We start from the raw sequence: 19,652 nt of genomic DNA, 5'->3' as shown, positions 1-19,652 counted from the left end.
CAGGTTTACCATAGATACCCAGGGTGAAGTGAGGCTCATCACCACCTTTAATGTATATAGCTATATTTTCTTGGACATTATTAAGAAAAATTGGGGCCTATTTAAGACCAACCCCTCTATTTACACTAAAATGGGAGGTTTACCAAAGACAATATTTAGGAGGGGTAGGCACCTCAAGAATCTACTTGAGCAACAACGAAAGCCCAAGTCAAGAATCCCGGGAATGTTTAAATGCCAAAATTGCAACTATTGCAAATTTGTAGACAATATTTATCTGGTGTCAGTAAATGTTTTTTATATCAAACTGAAATCAAGATTTAATTGTAACAGGAAAATGGTGGTCTATATAGCAATATGCCAAAATTGTCCTGCTTTTTATGTGGGTAAAACGGAGCGTAAGGTCCGTGAGAGAATTTATGAACACCAATACGCTATTAATAAAAAGAAACAAGATAATGCGTTGGCAAAACATGTTCAGTTCAACCTAGATCACAAGTTTAAATTTTCAGTAACAGACCAGATTAACTCAGATGTAAGGGGTGGACCAGCACCACTACGTCTGGAGGAGTTGGAATTATTTTGGCAAATCAGATTAAATGCTTATAATTTCCCTGGATTAAACGAAACATATACCATCAGTAGCATTCTTAAACTTAAGAGTCTTAGACGGTGATGAGCTGTCTATTTTTAGAATATCTGTTAGGGAACATAAACATGACAAATTGATTTGAATTGTATAATTATAATGTAAGCATGTTTAGAAACACCCCTTCAGAATTTGTTTGCATTTGCCAAGTATTAGCAGGTAGGGCAATTTATTTAATGTAAATATTTTAGTATCTTGCCTTTTTGTTACACAAGTGTTGGTATTATTTATACAGTGCTAAGTGTATAAAGTACTTTAATAGGGCACCAATACGTCAATATTTTTGTATTTTTGGATACTTGTTAATACACTATTATTAACCGGTCGAAACACCGAGCACAAGTTAAGAAATCATGTAATTATCAGATAATATGTACATTTCTCAGTACTAAATGATATATTTATATTTTAAAAATTTTACATATACATATATAATTTTTTATATTTGTATTCACTTGTAATTGCTTGTTTTTAAGAGCAATGCTTGGAAAAGAAGGTAGAAACATTGTTTAATGATGACTGGCTTGGTTATAATTAGTTTAATCACAGTGACTATTTAAACCTGTGCTAAGAGATTTTAACTTTTAGATCGTTTGTTCTGAAGTTTGTTAAAGACAGCCAACGAAAAGCGCTTCAACTTATTAAATCCTTTGATTACAGTCAGTTGGCTTTGTGCTCTTGACTCTTCCAGTGCCTTTATTTCAGAGTTTATAATCATTCAGAAGAAAACTCAGTTGTGGCAATAAAACAAAAGGGTAATAAAGTCATATGGAACCAAGGATCATTTGTTGTTAAAGTCATAATGCAGAACTGTAAAAAAGGAAAGAATCTAAGTATGGCTTGGCTAGACTACAAAAAAACATCTGACAGTATCCCACATTCATTGATAAAACAGTACTTAAAAATGTACAAGATATACACTGATCAATTACATTTACAGCAACCATGAAACAGTGGCAAACTATTTTGCAGTTAAGCCACAATAAAGGACACATTAGTACTACGTGGATACAAATTCAAAGGAGGATATTGCAGGGTGACTCTCTGTCACTGCTGCAAGTTGTCCACTTAACAGATTAGGTCATGGCTACAATTTGGCTCCCAGGAAACAATAAAGTGAAGACTTCTCGTCTTCTTTTTGTAGATAATTTAAAACTGTATAGTTCACCAGAGGAGGAACTGAAAGGACAACGGCAAGTGGTCGAAACATTTTGAGATGATATAAGAATGTCATTTGGTCTTGATAAATGTGGAAAACACCCTTTAAAGCAGGAAAGCTGCATAACCAGGAAAACATCATTTTGGGACAGGAATGTGAGATAAAAGAACTTGAGCAAGAGGGAATGTATAATATTTGGGAAATGACAAAGGGTCAACAATAAAACACAAACACATGCGAATAAAAATTTAATAAGGAATATTTTAGAAGACTAAAATTAATACCAAAAACAGTGTTGACATCTAGGAACAAATTCCAAGTTATAAACCAATTTGCTCTTTTTGTCCTAACTTACAGTTTTGGAGTCACTGACTGGCCCCAAAAGGTGTTGCATAGGTTAGACAGGAAAACAAGGCTGCTTCATGCTCAAATGATTGTTATAAATTGGTGCACACCAATATTATCTATGCCTCATTCTGAAGGAGTTATGGGCCTCCTCAAAACTGATTACATGTACAGATCTGCAATCGTGGGACTGCATACATATCTGCTGATCTCACAAGACCCAAATGCAGTGAAAGTTTTGAAACATGAGGAGACCTTAAGTCTAAGATGACTTCTCTGCTTAGCTTAGCAGAAGCATATCTGCATCAAGTGGGAAAAGAAATCAAACCAGAAGATAAAAATCAGACAGCAACTGGATGTGCCAAAAAACAAAAGAAAAAATATAAGGTGAAGAATCAGATGAGAAAGAAAAAAAAAAGTGTAAAATGCATAAATATAGTTGCAAGTACAGAAAACTATTGGAAAAACCTCATGTTGATCAAGATCAAAGGAAGGAATGGGTTAAGGAGAGGTGAATTTTAACCAAAAGATGAAACGTTAATATTCGTGGCCCAAGATAAAGGGCTACAAACAATCTACTTTAAACCAACATGAATATGTGGGAGCAAAAGACAAATGTAGGTTTTGTAAAACAGAACTGGAAATAGTCACACATCTTGTTGCTGGTTTTGATATACTAACGGCAGAAGGACTGTATACTGAAAGGCATAATGTTAGAGTGTATTTAACAGGGAATAAATGATTGAAATTAATTCTGCTACAAATATGCTGAAAGACAAAGCATAAAATAAAACGTTTGCTTTACTGTAGGAATATAGCTTAGCAATGTAAAATGGCATTCATGCTGTGTGACATAGCTCTGGCAAAAATAAGGGACATCTATTAATGGACAAGATAATTCCTGAAAGACATGTTTTCTCAATATCAGCAGCAGAACAGTTTGATGTATTCTCACAGATGCTTCCTTACAGACTTCTGTCAATGGACATGTTTTTATAAAATCAGCAGTACGTGTTTTCCACAAGAATTCCTCACAGATAAATGGACATGGCTTTTTATATACTCGGCAGAAAACAATTCTGAAAGACAAATATTGTGTGCGTTCTCAAAAAAGCACAAGTAAATCACAAAAGTACAACAGGAAAGTCTAAAAACAGACATTACGTATTTTCCCACTGAAGCTCCTTACAAATGAAAAAACAGAATCTGAAGTGCGCGACTAGAACATTATACAAGAACTGTAAATCAAACTATGTTAGAGGTATTTGGTAGGAACACACTTGTTCCGAAGTAATTGGAGAATGGAAAGCCATAATCTATATTGGTAGTGAAGAAAAAACTTTGCACATTAAATCTGTAAACTACAGTTGTATGTCTTGTTAGTTATAAAATTAAGTTATTAGTAAAGTACAGTTGTGTACCTACCATACATGTAGATGTTCAAGTGTATTCACTGTTGCAGTCATTACAATTGGGTTATCCTGCTGGCAGGCTACCCACACAGTTGGCCTGAATTCCAAAGTCTAGGTCCGGCATCGGTTGCTGTCGCCTCCTCCCTGACGTTAGTGCGCCAGGGTATAAAAGATGCAGCCGACGCCATTTTCTTCAGTTTTTCTTGCCCCAGATGTCAGGTGCCCCAAAATTGGTAGGCTAATTTATGCCAGTAAGCTTGCATGCACATAAAACAACTTTTCCTTCATCTACAAACAAATACACCACATAGGTTGTACAGGATAGAGAAGTACAGATACATCCCAGCAAAGAAAAGGGGGCATGCAGGGAGGGTAACCTGGACTGCAACAGTGAATACACTCTAACATCTACATTTATGGTAGGTACACAACTGTACTATGTTCATCGTGTTTCACTGTTGCAGTCATTACAATTGGGTTGAATCCCAAAGCTAAGGTTGGGAGGCTGGAGCTAAATAGGATTAGGAGAGGCTATAAGGCCCTGCAGAACTGCAGTGGCAGAGCCTGCCCTGGATTTAGAGTAGAGAGGTAAGTGATGGTGCTTTGTAAAGGTATGCACTGAACTCCAGGTTGCAGCCTCTAAGATGTCTTTGGTTGGTACTCCTCTGAGAAAGGCTGCTGAAGTGGCTGCTGCTCTGGTGGAGTGTGGCCTAATGTCCTTGGGCACTGATTTGCCATGCTGTGAAGAGCAGAAATGAATGCAATGGCCTAACCACTTTGAAATAGTCTGTTTAGAGATAGGCTTTCCTTGTGATGCTGCAGCATATGCCACTAGGAGTTGATTAGTTTTTCTGAAAGCTTTAGTTTTGTCCAGGTAGAAGCATAGCTGTCTGTGAATGTCCAAGGAATGCAGAATTCTCTCACCCTTATTCTGTGGGTTTGGATAAAAAGTAGGCAAATTAATTTTTTGATTAAGGGCCACACTGGACACTACCTTAGGCATAAATGCAGGGTTTGTCCTCAGTGAAACCCTGTCTGGATGGAAAATGATAAAAGGTTCCACAGCCAAGAGTGCCTGTAACTCTGAGACTCTTCTAGCGGAGGTTATTGCTAGGAGCAGAGCTGTTTTCCAGGATAAAAATTTTATGTCAGCTGCAGAGGCTGGCTCAAACAGAGGTAGTGTGAGTTTTTCCAAGACATAGATGAGGACATAGTTGAGGTCCCATGCAGGTACTGGTGGTCTCCTTGGAGGTCTTATGTTTTTGGCCCCTCTGAGGTACTGCCTTAGTAAGGGGTGTGAAAAAATAGGTGGTTCTGTATTGTAATGAGCTGAAATGGCAGACGCATGAATTTTAATTGATGAAAAAGAAAGTCCTTTCTCCAGCATCTCAGTTAAGTATTGTAAAATCAATCGTGTTAATACCTTGTGCCTGGTTCCAAGCACAGAATCTCTTCCATTTGTCTTTATAAGATTTTCTGTGGTAGGCCTCCTGACCTCCAAAATAACATCCATCACTGCTTTAGAGAGAGGTGAGTCTTGAGAGGCTATATTATTTGCCATGCCGCCAGGTTTAAGGTTTTGAGTTGGCTGTGCAGTATCTGACTGTCTTGTTGGGTCAATAAGTGAGGCATTTGAGGTAATGTCCAGGCTGGGCAGTGAGACAAGCTCTTTAGGATTGGGTACCAGTGCTGGCGGGGCCAGTCTGCGACAATCAGTATCATTTTTGATTTCTCTTGTCTGACCTTGAGGAGTACTTTGGGGAGGAGAGGCAGAGGAGGAAAGGCATATACTGTTAGATTTTTCCAACAGAAAGAGAGTGCATCCACTTTCCATGCTTGCTTGTGATAAGTCCTTGTGCAGAATCTTTGCAGTTTGTAGTCGTGAGGGGAGGCAAATAGGTCTATGTCTGGACAACCCCAGGTCCTTGTTATCATGCTGAAGACTTGTGGATCCAATTTCCACTCGTGGGGATTCATGAGGTTTCTGCTTAGTCCGTCTGCCAGAGTATTTTTCCTTCCTGGCAGGAATTGTGCCTGCAGATGTACTTGGTAAGTCAATGCTGTGTGCTACAAGGTCATGGCTAGCCTACAGAAGGGGTAGGAATGTGTGCCTCCCTGCTTGTTTATGTACCACATGACTGTAGTATTGTCCATTCTTATTAGTAGTTGCCCTGGGTGAAGTTGATCCTTGAAGGCTGTTAGGGCATTCTGAACAGCTAGCATCTCTTTTTGATTGATATGTAGATGCATTTGACTTGCGGACCATGTGCCCCGAATACATTTTCCTGCCATATGGGCCCCCCAGGTGTAATCTGATGCATCTGTTGTCAAAGTCTGCTTGGCTGTGGGTAAGGTGAATGGCTGTCCCGTGTTGCGGTGACAGGCTTTTGCACACCATCGAAACTCCTGTTGCAGGCAGGGAATGAGGGTAATCATTGTTTCCAGGCTGTGGCAATGCTGAGTCCAAACACTTTTGAGATACCATTGAACTTTCCTCATATGCAGTCTTGCATATGGAATTAGTAGAATGCAGGATGCCATGAAACCCAAGGCCTGCAGAATTTTTCTTGCAGATAACTGGGTCTTTGTTGCCAACATTTTGAAATAAGTAGTCAGTTGTCTGTGTTTGTCTGGCGTGAGATAAGCCATCTGGGCAGTTGTATTTAAGCTTGCACCCAGGAATATTACCTCTTGAGAGGGTACGAGTTTTGATTTATTTTCGTTTACTGTGTACCCTAGACTTGTCAGTAATCTTTTTACAAACGCCAGATGCTGTAGTAGAATGTCCTTGTTCTCTGCTTGAATAAGGCAGTCATCCAAGTAAGGATATATTTGTATTCCTCTTTGTCTGCAAAATGCAATTACTGGTGCCAGGTACTTTGTGAAGACCCTGGGCACAGTAGATAAGCCAAAGGGCAGTGGAGAGAATTGGTAGTGCATTGAGCCAGCTTTGAATCAGAGGTATCTTCTGCACGTTTGTCTGATTGGGACATGCAGGTATGTCTCCTTTAGATCAAAAGTCACAAGCCAAGCCTTCTTGCCCAACATGGGCAGAAGCTGCTGTAGTGTCAACATCTTGAATTTTGGAATATCCAGATATGTGTCTAGAATAGATAGGTCCAGTATAGATCTCCAGGCTTTGTCTTTTCTGGGTACCAAAAACAGTCTTGAATAAAATCCTTGACCCTGCTCTTGTTTTGGTACTTGTTGAATGGCCCTCATGTCCATGAGGGATGAAACTTATTTTTGTGCCTCTGCCCATTGATTGTGTGGCAGATCTGGCATACCGTTTTACCTTGGCAGGGTGTGAAAGTGGAACCTGTAGCGTTGTGTAACTATATTTAGAACCCATTTGTCCTGGGTGATCATGTGCCAATTTTGTGAAAAAAGTGCTAGTTTTCCTCCTAAAGGGGCTGCCAAAAGATAAGTGCTTGGTGCTTGAAGTGGGAAGTCATTGAGACTGTTTTCTGTATGGCTGTGATTTTTCCTCTCCGCTTTTGGAGGTAGAAGAACCCCATTGTTTAGGCCTGTATGAGCCTTGGGGCTGTGATCTGCCTCTGGGGCGTCTGTATCTGCCCCTTTGTGGTCTGACACTGGAAAGGACCAATTTTTTGTAGGCCAGTTCCTGCTAAATCTGGGAGGCTGTACCTGCAAGAAATCCTCGACTGTTTGCATAGATTTAGCTTTGTCCTCCATTTTCTTCAACACCTCTTCTGCTTTAGCACCAAACAAAGTATCATGCTGTAAAGGAGCATCTAATAGTTTTGCTTTAACATGATCCGGCAAATTCTGTTCTTTTAACCAAGCATGCCTCCTAATGACAGAACCTGTAACAGCGGCCCTGCAGGAGGGCTCAAGAGAATCAAAACCACATTGCAAAGTATGCTTTCCAACTTGTTCAGCTGCATGCAATAAATCCTGCATTTCTTTACTGTCTGCACATTCTGTATTTGCTGGCATTTTCTGTTTAAGCAAAGACATAAGATATTGCTGATACTTAAGCATATGAAATTGGCAATTTAAGGCTCTTACAGCCAAGGTAGCAGAGGTATAAATCTTTTTGCCCCATCTGTCTAGGGCTCTAGAATCTCTATCAGAGGGGATAGGGTTTTTTTGCAGTAGAAGCCTTGACACCTTTGGGACCCTGAGAGATCTGAAAATACATCATCTACAATGTCTAAAACAGGCGGAATAGCCAGGGGCCTGTGCTGGGGCAATAAAAGGAAATCTCTGAGCCTTTTCTTGGATTCTGAGTAGTCTTGGCTCTCCCAGTGAAAATGCTCCCTCATAGTATGCAGTGTTTCCCCAAAAGAGTAATCCTCAGGAGGAGAGGCTAAAGGAATAGATTCCTCAGCATTAGGGAGGAATAGAGTAATCTTGTTCAGAGGAGGAATCGGAGGAAATGGAAACCTGGTCTGAAGATTCATATTCTAACTCTTGCCTAGGCCTCCTTTCAGGAGGGGGATGGGAACCCCTGATCAAAGTAATAAGGTCTTCGGCCATTTTAAGCATCTGTTTTTTAGGCATGGAGGCCTGCCCAGGTGAATGCTGCACTTGTTTCTTTGTCTTTAGAGCTGCTTTAGTCTTTGCCTTTATTGCTGAAGTAGGTTTCACATATAACTGTGTAGGCCTGAAAACACCCTTAGAAGCTGATGCCTGCTCAGCGGCTCTGGACCCATCTGAGGGAATGATTTCCGAGTGTCCAATACCTTGAGTTTCCAGAGGCCCAGTCGGCTCCATGTGGGAGTTGAAGCGGCCTGTGGCTCTGAGGTAGCGGGCGTCAGGGGCTGCGAAAGCGCCTCACTGAGAACCGGCGACAGGCCTAGAAGAAGCCTCGTCGTCGGGTTTGGATCTCGGATGTCTGTCCTTTTCTTTTTCTTTTCGTTTTTTGTAAACTCCAGTAGTCGGCTGATCCGACGACATTATATAATTAAATCTTCTGCCAAAGTAATGAAATGCAAAATCGTACCGACTCTTAATAGTGCGTTGGTTAAATCTGGCACAAAACCGACAACTAGCAATGTTATGGACAGGGCCTAGGCAAGGAATATAGTAAGAATGAAAATCCTTAGGAGGTATTTGCTTCCCACAAGAAATACAGTTATTAACTTTTTCTGATATCGGTCTGGAGCAAGAAAAAAGTTTCCCCAATGGGGTACTTAGCTTTAATGAAGACTTCGGATCTGAAATTCGAATTTGAAAACTTCAGGAGTTGGCCGACAGGCACTTGCGAACTGCTTTTGCTTAAGGCACCACGCGGCAAGAAAGACTGAAGAAAATGGTGTCGGCTGCATCTTTTATATCCCTGGCGCACTGACGTCAGGGAGGAGGAGACAGCAACCGACGCCGGACCTAGACTTTGGAACTCTAGTACCCGACTGCGGGTAGCCTGCCAGCAGGATAACCCAATTGTAATGACTGCAACAGTGAAATGCAATGAATATCTGTGCTTACAGTAAAATAGTATTGTGCTGCAATGTATATTTTCTCATCAGAGTGTAGCCTGCAAGCTCTATGTTAACAGCCAGCAAGACTTTGTGTCTTAAGAAGACTTTGGTTCCATTCGAGTCCAACACAGCTTGCGCACCTTCCTTCCAAAATTTTTAACATAATAATAATGTGGCAAGACTACTGCATTGGGAATTGTGCAAACATTATAATATTAAGGTAGCTGAAAAACACCGTAAACACGAGCCATAAAGCATTGTTGAAAATTATTAAGTTTATGTCACATGGGATCATCCATTACCAACGGTTCAAAAAACAGATGTGAGAAAACAAGATACAGCAGCCCATGAAAAGAAGACAAAAGTAGCATCAGTCATTGAAACTGCTACACACATTGACTAGTGTCTTGCATACAGAGAGACACAAAGTTATAAAATACCACGATCTGCAGGCAGAAACAAACACAATGTGGAAGGAGAATACCCAGACAGTTCCAGTAGTAATAGGAGCCATGGATCTTATTAAAAAATGAATTTACAATCATACTTAGATAGGTTACCTATACATGTGACCCCATACGAATTACAGGAGTCATTACTGGGCACACTGATGTTAGTCAGAATTGCTCTTCACAGCACCCACAAAGACTGAAAAAAATGCTAATTTCATAAAGTTTAATTATAATATGACTTGGGAATGAGGTCCATTCGTGTTATAGTATTAGAAACTCAGAAAGCTTGGAAAAATAAAAAAAAAAAAGGAATATTGCTGAATTGAAATTGCTATACCTAGCGATTACAGTGTCTCACTTAAAGAGACAAACTCATACGCTATCAGGATTTGTAGGCAGAAATGAGAACAATATGGAAGAGAGATGCCCAGACAGTTCCAGTAGTAGTAGTAGGAGCAATGGGTCTAATAAAGAACCTATAGTCATATTTAGATATGCTACCAATACATGCAACTCCATATGAACTGCTGGAGGAGTCACTTGTGGGCACATTGGGGGTGCTGTGAAGAGTACTTTGGCGAACATCACAGACTGACACACTAATTTCATGAACTTTACTTATACCCTTACTTAGGAATGGGGTCCATTCCCATCATGGTATTAGAAAAACAAAAGATTTGGAGAAACTAAACCAAAAGACTCTTGTGCTTAAAAAACTGGACTATCAGGAAAGACTGGAATCAAGTCTCCCTGTAGTCAGTGTCATACAGAATATGGAGTGGAGAACTGTGTCTAATCCTTCATTATTCCCTTCCCATATCATAAACAGGTTGTCCACGAATCTTTGATAAAAGCAATACATTGTCTAGAAGAGATGTTCAAAATATGTTATTCCTCCCAAAGGGCCATGACAATGTTGTCATAGCTATTGGCACTGGAAGTACCCATAGCTACGCTACCCTTCTGTAAATACAATACATGGTCAAACATAAAAACATTGTTTTCAAGTACCATTTCCATAAAAAGACATAGTATTCTGTAAGTTTCATATCATAATGACTATGTTTGATCAGACAACTTTTCAACATATTAACACCTGTAGTATTTGGTATTACAGTAAGTAATGACTGAACATCAAATCTAACTAATACAGTTAGCGATATACCAGCGCCCTTTTGCAAACTTGTACAAGTCATTTAAAAATGCTTGGTATCCTTGAGAACAAACTCATTCTTGTCTAAAATTGGCCTAAGATGTTTTTCTATAAATATTGACAGTGATTCTGTGCACCAGTTTCTCTCCGCATAATTGATCTAAAAGGCAGACAAAAACGGTCTTTATGGATCTTGGGAAAGCCTTGTATGACGGGAATCATAAGTTCACATACAAGATAATTATAAATATCTAAATTTATTGCTCGACACAGTAAACAATAAAATCAAGTATTGTTCACTCATCACCATTCTATTAACATCGCCTCTTGTCACCTTTTGATACATATTTAGATTGGGGACAGACACCAACAGCTTCTGGTTAAGTGGCAACAACTGAATTTAGATCCAAGTTTTAACAACTTGAAACTATTAATAGTTTATTTTTAGACCCGGGGAGAAGTTAGTTCAGAGCATTATAGTGACACAAAATTATTTACACAACAGACTTCCTACAAGTATCATGGATAATAAGTTGAACAAAATATTGGATTTGGCAATTATATTTGAATGAAATTACTGCAGCAGAAACAAAGACCGATAGAGACAGAGCGGATTTCTCACTAGGGCATGCTGTCACTGTGTTTACTGTGTAAATTTAGATCTTTATAATTATCCTACTATATGTGAACTTATGATTCCCGTCATACAGGGAATACATACATCTGCTTTAGACTAACTGATTAGTACTGAACTGCATGGGTTTGTAATTCATTGGCCCAGCACCCAAAACAGCCACAGTGCAAAACGCTATCCAAAAAAGTACCCTGCTTTAGTCATCTAGCAGAAGAGCTCTTAGTGTAGAGGCGACACCCAGCCCTATGCTCGACTCTGGATCTGTACCACCAAGGTCTGCCACTAAATTTTGGTATAGCTATCTTTCAACATACCCCATTTAGCCATGCAATCCATTGCTTCTGTGTCCCTATCATGGGTATCATGGGTATTTATTAGGAGGAGGTATGCTAGTTAGGAAGTTTCTAGAGGATATAGGGTGTATGTTAGAGAGAGGCAGACAGTAATGCCCAACTATCAGAGATATGGGGTGAATGTCTGATTTTCCATTCACTGGTCAAGTTTATGCTTAAATGGAGTTACGGATGGACTCTTCTTCACATTTTTAGGGAGCCTGTTCTACAGCATGGGGAATCCTCTGAAACACATACATATCGTCAACATGTCTTTTTATGCCGCATGCAAAATTTAAATCCTTGGATCTATTGGTTCTGATGCTGTTCACTTTGCGAATGTGCTAATGACCCATCAGAGCTTGATATCGGGATGCCTTGCATGCTAGGTATAGAGTGTTTCTCAGTAACCTGTAAGAGACATACAAATAGGCTTTATACAGAAGAATGTGTTTATACTGTGGATTCTCCTGGTAAGGAACCTCTGTGGGCATTACAACTGTTGCATATGTCTGGTCAGTAAATGCTAAAGGGGGCATTATATTCAATGATGGGTCTGATAAGAGATGAATAAAGTGGCACTATGACTGACTTGGACCTGGATGCCACTGGCCACATGTTGATCAAAGCCCAGATTATGGTCTACATATATTCCCAGATCCCTGACTGCACAGTCAACTCTTACGAGTGTCTTACTGATGGAGTAATTAGCCTGGGTGGCAGTTTTCTTAAAAGGCACTACAATACGTTTCTTGACATTGAGTTTTAATTTGCAACTTTGGCACCAGTAATCTGTCTGTGTTCGACAGATCCTTTTGTAAGATTTTTGTACCACTGGAGGAATCTATGATAGCTCCCAATTTGTATTCATTTGCAAACTTGGTGAGTCAAATGCTCTTGACATAAGCTTTTACCTTCAAGTAGAAGATGCCAAAGAGCAGTGGTCCCACATGGAGCCCTGAGGTACCCTGCTGCAGACCAGTATGTTAGTGGAGGTAGCATCACCAATCATGTCTACTTGGGTCCTGTCTGTGAGCCAGCTGACAATCTAGTGAGTTATGTAAGGTTTTATACCCAGTTCAATGAGTTTATCAACTATACCAGAGTGCGGTACTGTACCAAACATCTCAGCCAAGTCAAGGTAGGCGGTATACATCATTCTCTACTCATCCACTGCCTTGGTGACCTTCTCAAAAGAGTCTACCACGTTTAGTAGGCACGAGTCCACCAGGTTTAGTTGGCATGAACCGCATGGACACAGCCAAACTAGGATGGATCCAGTGTCGGACGGTTGCCTACGTCTTTTGCTGATCATTTCCATGACAATTTATTCCATGGCTTTGTATATTAGACTAGACAGACTAAAAGGTCTGTAGTTTCTGGTGTCTGCCAATAGTCCACCCTTGTGAAGTGGGATAACCACTGCAGTCTTTCATTCTCCTGGTACAAAGCCTGTTTTGAGGCTACACTTGAAAAGTGACTCAAATGGTCCTGACAGGTCATGTTTCAAGATATTTAGGAGGCATCTCAGGATACTGCTGGGGTCCAATAAGGCTGTGTTTTCGGCCTTAACAAGTGCTGCCAGGACCTGCTCCCTGTTAGTATTGAGGTTATGCTAATAGGTATTTTATGGGGGAGGGGTGTGAGATTTTGGCTAAACTTCTCAGTCAGCAAATTCACTGTGTCCCTCTCCTTAGTGAAGGTGGCATCACTGAACACCAGTACCTTGTGTTGCCTTTGAGGTTTTAGAAACAGCTGTGGAAGGCATTGTGGTCGTCTGTGAGGCTAACTTGACCTCATAACTGGTCTTGTTGGACTTATCAGTTCTCCTAGTTTCCTGTTAAGTTTAGACAGCTATCATTATGGGAGTTGCTCTTCCTGAATTTAGCCATGACATTTTTCCTTTTGTTTAAGGTAAAGGTTCTACCAGCGTGGTTTGTTTTTACAGTTTGTTTCGGGCTTACCTCTAACAGGTACACAGCAGCCTGTATACAGCCATTTACATAGTTGTACAGGTCAAAGACATATCTGCTTAGGAAACTGAAAGTTTTCTATAATCACATAACTACTCTATCATTGCACTAAAAGCATCACCATAAATAATTTTCTGCAGGGACAGCTCAGAGATAAGGAAACCGCTTTACAACTGAAATCAAAATTAAGAGAAGACATATAATATGAAATGGCAAATTTGTAATTGTCCTCTTCTCACTCAAGTCTGATGACAGACAAGGGGTCTCTCTTCTCCTTTTACTCAGAAAATTTCTCTGAGATAGACGGCTGTGGGAATCTGTGATAAAAAAATGGAAGCATCTTTCTGAACAAGGTCAAAATAGTTAAGTATCTTCAGTAATCTTCAAACAAAGAAAACCAAAGACATCCTCACCGCTGACCTTAGTGACTTGGACATCTACTTCCTTATATAAAACTGTTTGTGAAGTTGTAAAAACACCCACTAAATGTAAAAAAAAAAAAAAAAAAAAAAAAAAAATAAAAAAAAAATATCCAAGTGCAAGTTAGCTAGACAAATTAAACTACAAACGTTCCCACAAGAACTCTAGTAACTAGTCTAAAAGTGAAAAGGATAAATATTGGTTGTCTATGGAGCCAAAGCAACAGTCAATTCGAAACCTGGCTTAGCGGTTGAAGACTGACAATCTAGGGTAGATATTCTTTGTCAAAATAATTTTTTTTCTGCCCGAAACTTCTAAAATTTCTGCTACTTAGCTGAGACTGCTTACCCAAAACAATCATCTGCTGTCAACTCTCTAAAATACATAATTAGTCTGGAAAACTAAATCTAGAGTCAAGTGATGGACTGGTGCCACTTGGGCCAGTAGGCCCAGATGTACTGCCAACTACCACTCAAGTTCAGTTGGTTCTATTTCTTTTTTTTTTTTTTTTAATTTTCTTTATTTGTGAGACTCCTCATCTTTCCATTTATACCTAAAATAAATGCTTACAACAGACAGCAGCAGTTGTACTACAGGAAATGTTCTGCAACTGTGTGCGTGTTCAGCAAAGGCTGCAACAGTCTGAGCTCTCCTAGTTACTGTCCACTTGTTAACACAATACTACAAACACATATAATCATCTTCCAAATAAAAAGGCACTCAAAATGTACTAACAATCTGAATAAGGAAATAAATAAAATTTAGATAAACTGCTGACATCCAAGTCAAAGAATGACTCAACAAAGCAAAACTGATAGCGATACTTTAGTTTGGGCAGCAAAACTACCTGCACAAAACTGACAGGAAGAAATGTTGTGTAAAATCTTACCATAACCATAGATGTCCTTCTCTTCCATGTTGCAGCATTCTGCATATGGGAGAGTGCCAAAGCTCAATGAGATTGGGGTGGTGGTTTAGAGGCAGACTCCAGGAATCCACAAAGGATAGCCCTGGCGAACCCTGCCCTGGATATGGAAATGTGGGCAAGTTTGTAGTGTTTGGTGAAGGTGTGGACCGAAGACCAAGTAGCAGCTTCCAGTATACTTGAGGTATACAGGCCCTTGAAGAAGGCCCCTGAAGAGGCCACCGCTCCTGTGGAATGAGCCTTAATTGTACCCTGCAGAGACTTACCATGGAATTGGTAACAGAAGGCGATGGCCTTGGAGATCCAAGTAGAAATAGTCTGCTTGGTCACTGCATTTCCCAGGGCTCTGGGGTGAAAGGATACAAAAAGTTGGTCAACCTGTCTGACAGGCTTGAGCTGGGAGAATGGTGGTAGTAGGTAGGCATTCGGAAGCTTTCTTCGTAGTGACTGATATACTGGCAGGATCAGCTGTTGAACACTGAAGCAGATACTTCGCAGTGTCAGGCACCTTGTAAAGCCTGTGTGTTCTGTGTGTGTGTGTGTGTGTGTGTGTGTGGGGGGGGGGGGGAGTCAGGGTTCAGAGATGCAGAACGAAAGGCATCTAAAAAGGCAGGCAGGACAGGAGGAACAGCAGATGGGCTGGGGGTTTCCATCTGAATAAGGTCGTAGTACCTCTTTTGTACCTCAGTCATTTCTGAAGAATCCCATTTAGAGTGATCCTTCATCCTGCTTACTGTCTCAATAAAAGTCAAGTCTTCAGCTGGGAGTCAGGGTCCACTGACTCTTCCTCTGGGGATACATATTCCAAGGGGGAGGATAGTTGTGAGTTGTAAGAAAGAGATTCCTCAGAGGAATCTGAAAGAACTTCCTCTTCCCTAGTCATTGTATCAGGAAGCTGAGGCCTAGGGCTCAGAAAAGGAGGAGAGGTTGAACCAGTAACAGCAGTGGTAGACCCCAGTGCCATAAAGGCACTGAAAAGGCTTTGACGGAAAGCCTGCCAAATCAGGCATGCTTTCTGTAGAGAGAGAAAAATGTGTTTCCTATTTTCTTTTCTTTTAAGAGAGCCTGTGGACGTCTGTCTAGAAACTGAAGATTGCAAGGGCTCGGATGGCTCAGATGGTTCCTCAGAAAGTACAGGTTCCCCCTGGCGTCGATGACCGGTGCCAGAATAGCCTCTGAGGATGTGCTCCCGCCTAAGGATAGTGAGGCATCCTGAGAGGTACCTGTGACCTCCAGAGTGGTGGATCCGGGTCTAGATCCAGGAACCAGGCCTATGTTGGCCACAGGTTGGGATGGCCTTCTTTTTTTGGCAGTTCTGTGGAGAAGTCTGAGGATCCCTCCATCCATAACGTAAGCTGCTTCAGACGTTTTTCAAGATAAAGATTAAAGACATGCAAGCGACTATGTAATGTTTTTGGCACAAATGTCTGGCAAATCTGGCAGGCCTTATGTTCGTCCAACCATCCCATCGTGGGTGTCCTTATGACGGATTTGGCAACCACACTGACACTTACTTTCTGGATGACATGAACAAGCAATACTAAATTTTAGAAGGATTGAAAATGTCCCCAATGGGGTACTTAACTGATAAACGAATCTGACATCAATGGTAGCAGAAACACCTGGAGTATGACTGGCAGCTATTAAGTTCTGAAGGCTGGTGCATGCCAATGTCACCTTTATGGCCCACAAAATCTCGCCTATGTCAGACATCTCATGCACCACAGAGGGACTGAAAGCTTTTGGATATTGGCCGTACATACGCGAGAATGAAAGGTAAACCCATATGCAGAATACTGCAACATGAGAATAGAAGGACATGTGAGCTGCTCTCCTATCTGGCCTGTCCTCTTAAAGTCCACGACTATAAGTATGCGTAATAGGGGTCATCTAACTGCCAAAAAACCTGGCCAGAACTAGACCTACAGCTCACTTATTAATACAAATTAATGGTTTAATATATACATATCTTTCAGTAAACACATTTATTCTAAACGTTTACATATAAAAAGTACCTAGCCAGTTTTAGCAAGGTATGTTGGATCTAATGAACAAACATTAAATGGCCAAGACACATTAAGGACCACCACCAAAACTGAAGAAATTTCATAAGTGCCAACCCCAATAACTTCTAACAGCTCTATCTCACAATTCAAAAAGCTCCTCAAATCAAACCTAGTGGATACCTGGCTTTGCTTTTGTTACTCCCCTGGTTAGGCCCTCCTGATTTCACAAACAATCTACCACCCTTTTTATTTTACATAACAGCAAGTAGTAAGTTCATCTGTTAAGAATATAGCCATCTATCACTTCAGTCGGATTTGTAGCAACTACATTTGTATGTGTATAACCCTTGATCATTTCAACTGCAACTGTAGCATTATGATCTATAATGGGACTTTTTTTCCATGTAATGAAATACATGCTTTCAACTTTTTGTACTATTTTGCCATCAAAATGGTATCCTGTATGTCTGTTGAACTGCTGAAATGTCTGTAACCGGAACTCTATGTTTTATGTACTATATGTTAACAATATCCTTGTAACCGGAGCTTTCTCCCCGAGCCTCCACTAAAAAAAGACCGGTGTCCAGTTGGACTTTCCTGGTAAACAAATGTAAAATAATGAGTTTAAATCAGTGTCCAGCCTTTAATGCCTGCTGATAGTTTAATCTGCAAATAACTTGTTCATTGTTAGGTTGTGTTACTGTTCTAGTACAGCTTTTACTTATTTATGTAAAGGTTTGGTAACAGGTGGTCATTTTCAGAACAATATATATGACATTTTCATACAGGCAGCAACGCACAAACTTCTACATCACCTCCCTTAGTTGTTAAAATGGTCTGATCGTTAGGCATGAAGAAATGAAGCTACTAATTAACCACAAAAAAAAAAAAAAAAATCAATGAAAAGTATTTTGCACAGTAAAAGTGGTCAATTGATCTCAACACAATTGGTGGAACATGATGCAAAGTGCCACATAAAACATCTCAGCCTTACCTTACTTTCCCTTTCAAGCTCGGCTCTTAGCCACTCAAAATCACTGTATCGTCTTCTTACACAGGAATCTTTCAACTTAAAGATGGGTAAATTTGTCTGAAACAAAAAAATTACTTTCTGAATAACGCATCATAAAATAACTCTGTAATTAAGGCTTCCCTGCAACGAAAACAGCTTTTGTTACTGTTACAGACTAAGCAAAATTCTTGACATAGCGACAAGGAAAAATGTAAAGTGTTAACAGGCAAGCCTGACACTGCTCCCAGTTCAATACACAGCTGATCACAGAAAAGAAGGCAATGTCAAGATCTGAAAAAAAAAAATCTAGCTGCAAGTTACCAAGTAAACAAACTACTCACTATGCATGTACCGTCACTATGGTAGAAAAAGTGTGTATGCGCACGCAACTTACCACCTTTTACGCATTACAACAGTATGCTTCTCACTGTCTCACTCAGTCATCTGATGTTTGGTAAATCCTAGTCACACCCCAGTCCTGGAATTTATGCCTATAATGCAAAGATCCAGTACTGGACAAGGTGCTGAGCTATCAAAGAACAACGTGCGCACACACACACACACACACACACACACACACACACACACACACACACACACTACAATTAATACATACAGGCAGTTCAGAGGATCACAACTCATCTAACATGTTTAATATAACATAATCCTCATTTTATTTTAAAAAATAAAGATCTTGTGTTATTAGGGTAAAATGCCAGTGATCAAATCATATGGCCGATGTCTTGAGAAATGCAGAAACAGAATGGCGACTTTTACAAGGTAATATATGGCTTCTGTAAGAGGCACCATGTTTTGAGAAAAAATTATGAAAAGAAAGGTCACACTTTGAGCATATAAACTACACAGCTCAGAGCAGATATGAGGAGGTGCTTCATGCAGACTGAGGAAAGATGGAAACAATCTTCATACAAAGGCAGGAAGGTCAAAGCTGCAGTCTGCCATTGCAAAAATGTATGGGATGGACTCATGGTCACCCTTACACAGCATAAGTGGAATGAAAGCGGTTACCTGGTGTATAATATATGCATATGTAGCAGTGGCTGATTATATGGGGGATGCAAAAGAAGCTGGCAAGCACATGCAAAGTTTAATGAAGTTCATTAACTATTTCATGTTCTTGCCAGCTTTTGTTATTTTTTCAAAAGTCATGTTATGGTTATACTATACGGGAGACGCATTCTGTTGTAAAAGAAATAGCATGGTTTAATTTTACTGTTCTGATACCATACAGCATAGTTTAACTATATTGCTCTGACACTACAGTATCAGAATACAAGTTAAACTGTGCTCTATTTATTACAAAACTGCTGTGAAAATGCACTGTTTCATTCATTATAAGAATAAGCAACACTTCCCAGAACTGAAAAGGTCATCTGGAACGTACATTGTACTTCGAAAATGGGCAGAGATGCATGGCAAACCCATGTTGATAGGGAGTGTTCTAAAAGCTGAATTCTGGGCTGTGGTATAAGTTCCTGTGTTGCCCATATCCTTACTTGGATAGGAGGAAGCTTCTCTGTTCACCAGTGAGAGTGGGGAGCTTTAAGCAGCCTATCTGTCCCTGGAGGAATGGTCTCAGCCCAGCAACTAGTAGCTTATTGGTCGTTTTGGGCTAATTCCTATCTCTTTCAAGTTCCCTGCCTTAAAACCTGCATTTGCGCGGGTTTGCACTTGTTTCAGACTCAGCACAGCTCCTCGTGGTCCTGCAGAGTGTT

General features: G+C 40.3%; 1 protein-coding gene across 1 annotated transcript in view; it reads right to left on the bottom strand.

The window, feature by feature from the left end:
* Positions 1 to 19,652, bottom strand: part of SNX3 (sorting nexin 3) — a 406,515-nt gene that overhangs the window by 87,624 nt on the left and 299,239 nt on the right. Inside the window, exon 2 of the mRNA XM_044065367.1 lies at positions 17,899 to 17,994. Within this exon, the coding sequence (XP_043921302.1) occupies positions 17,899 to 17,994 (96 nt within the window). The remainder of the gene's footprint in view (positions 1 to 17,898; positions 17,995 to 19,652) is intronic.

The sequence above is a fragment of the Protopterus annectens genome, chromosome 1.part0 (genome assembly GCF_019279795.1).
Source record: "Protopterus annectens isolate FY-2018-M chromosome 1.part0, PAN1.0, whole genome shotgun sequence".
NCBI classification, from domain to species: domain Eukaryota; kingdom Metazoa; phylum Chordata; order Ceratodontiformes; family Protopteridae; genus Protopterus; species Protopterus annectens.
The sequence above is the reverse complement of the archived record's forward strand: the minus strand, read 5'-3'. Positions and strand labels throughout refer to the sequence as shown.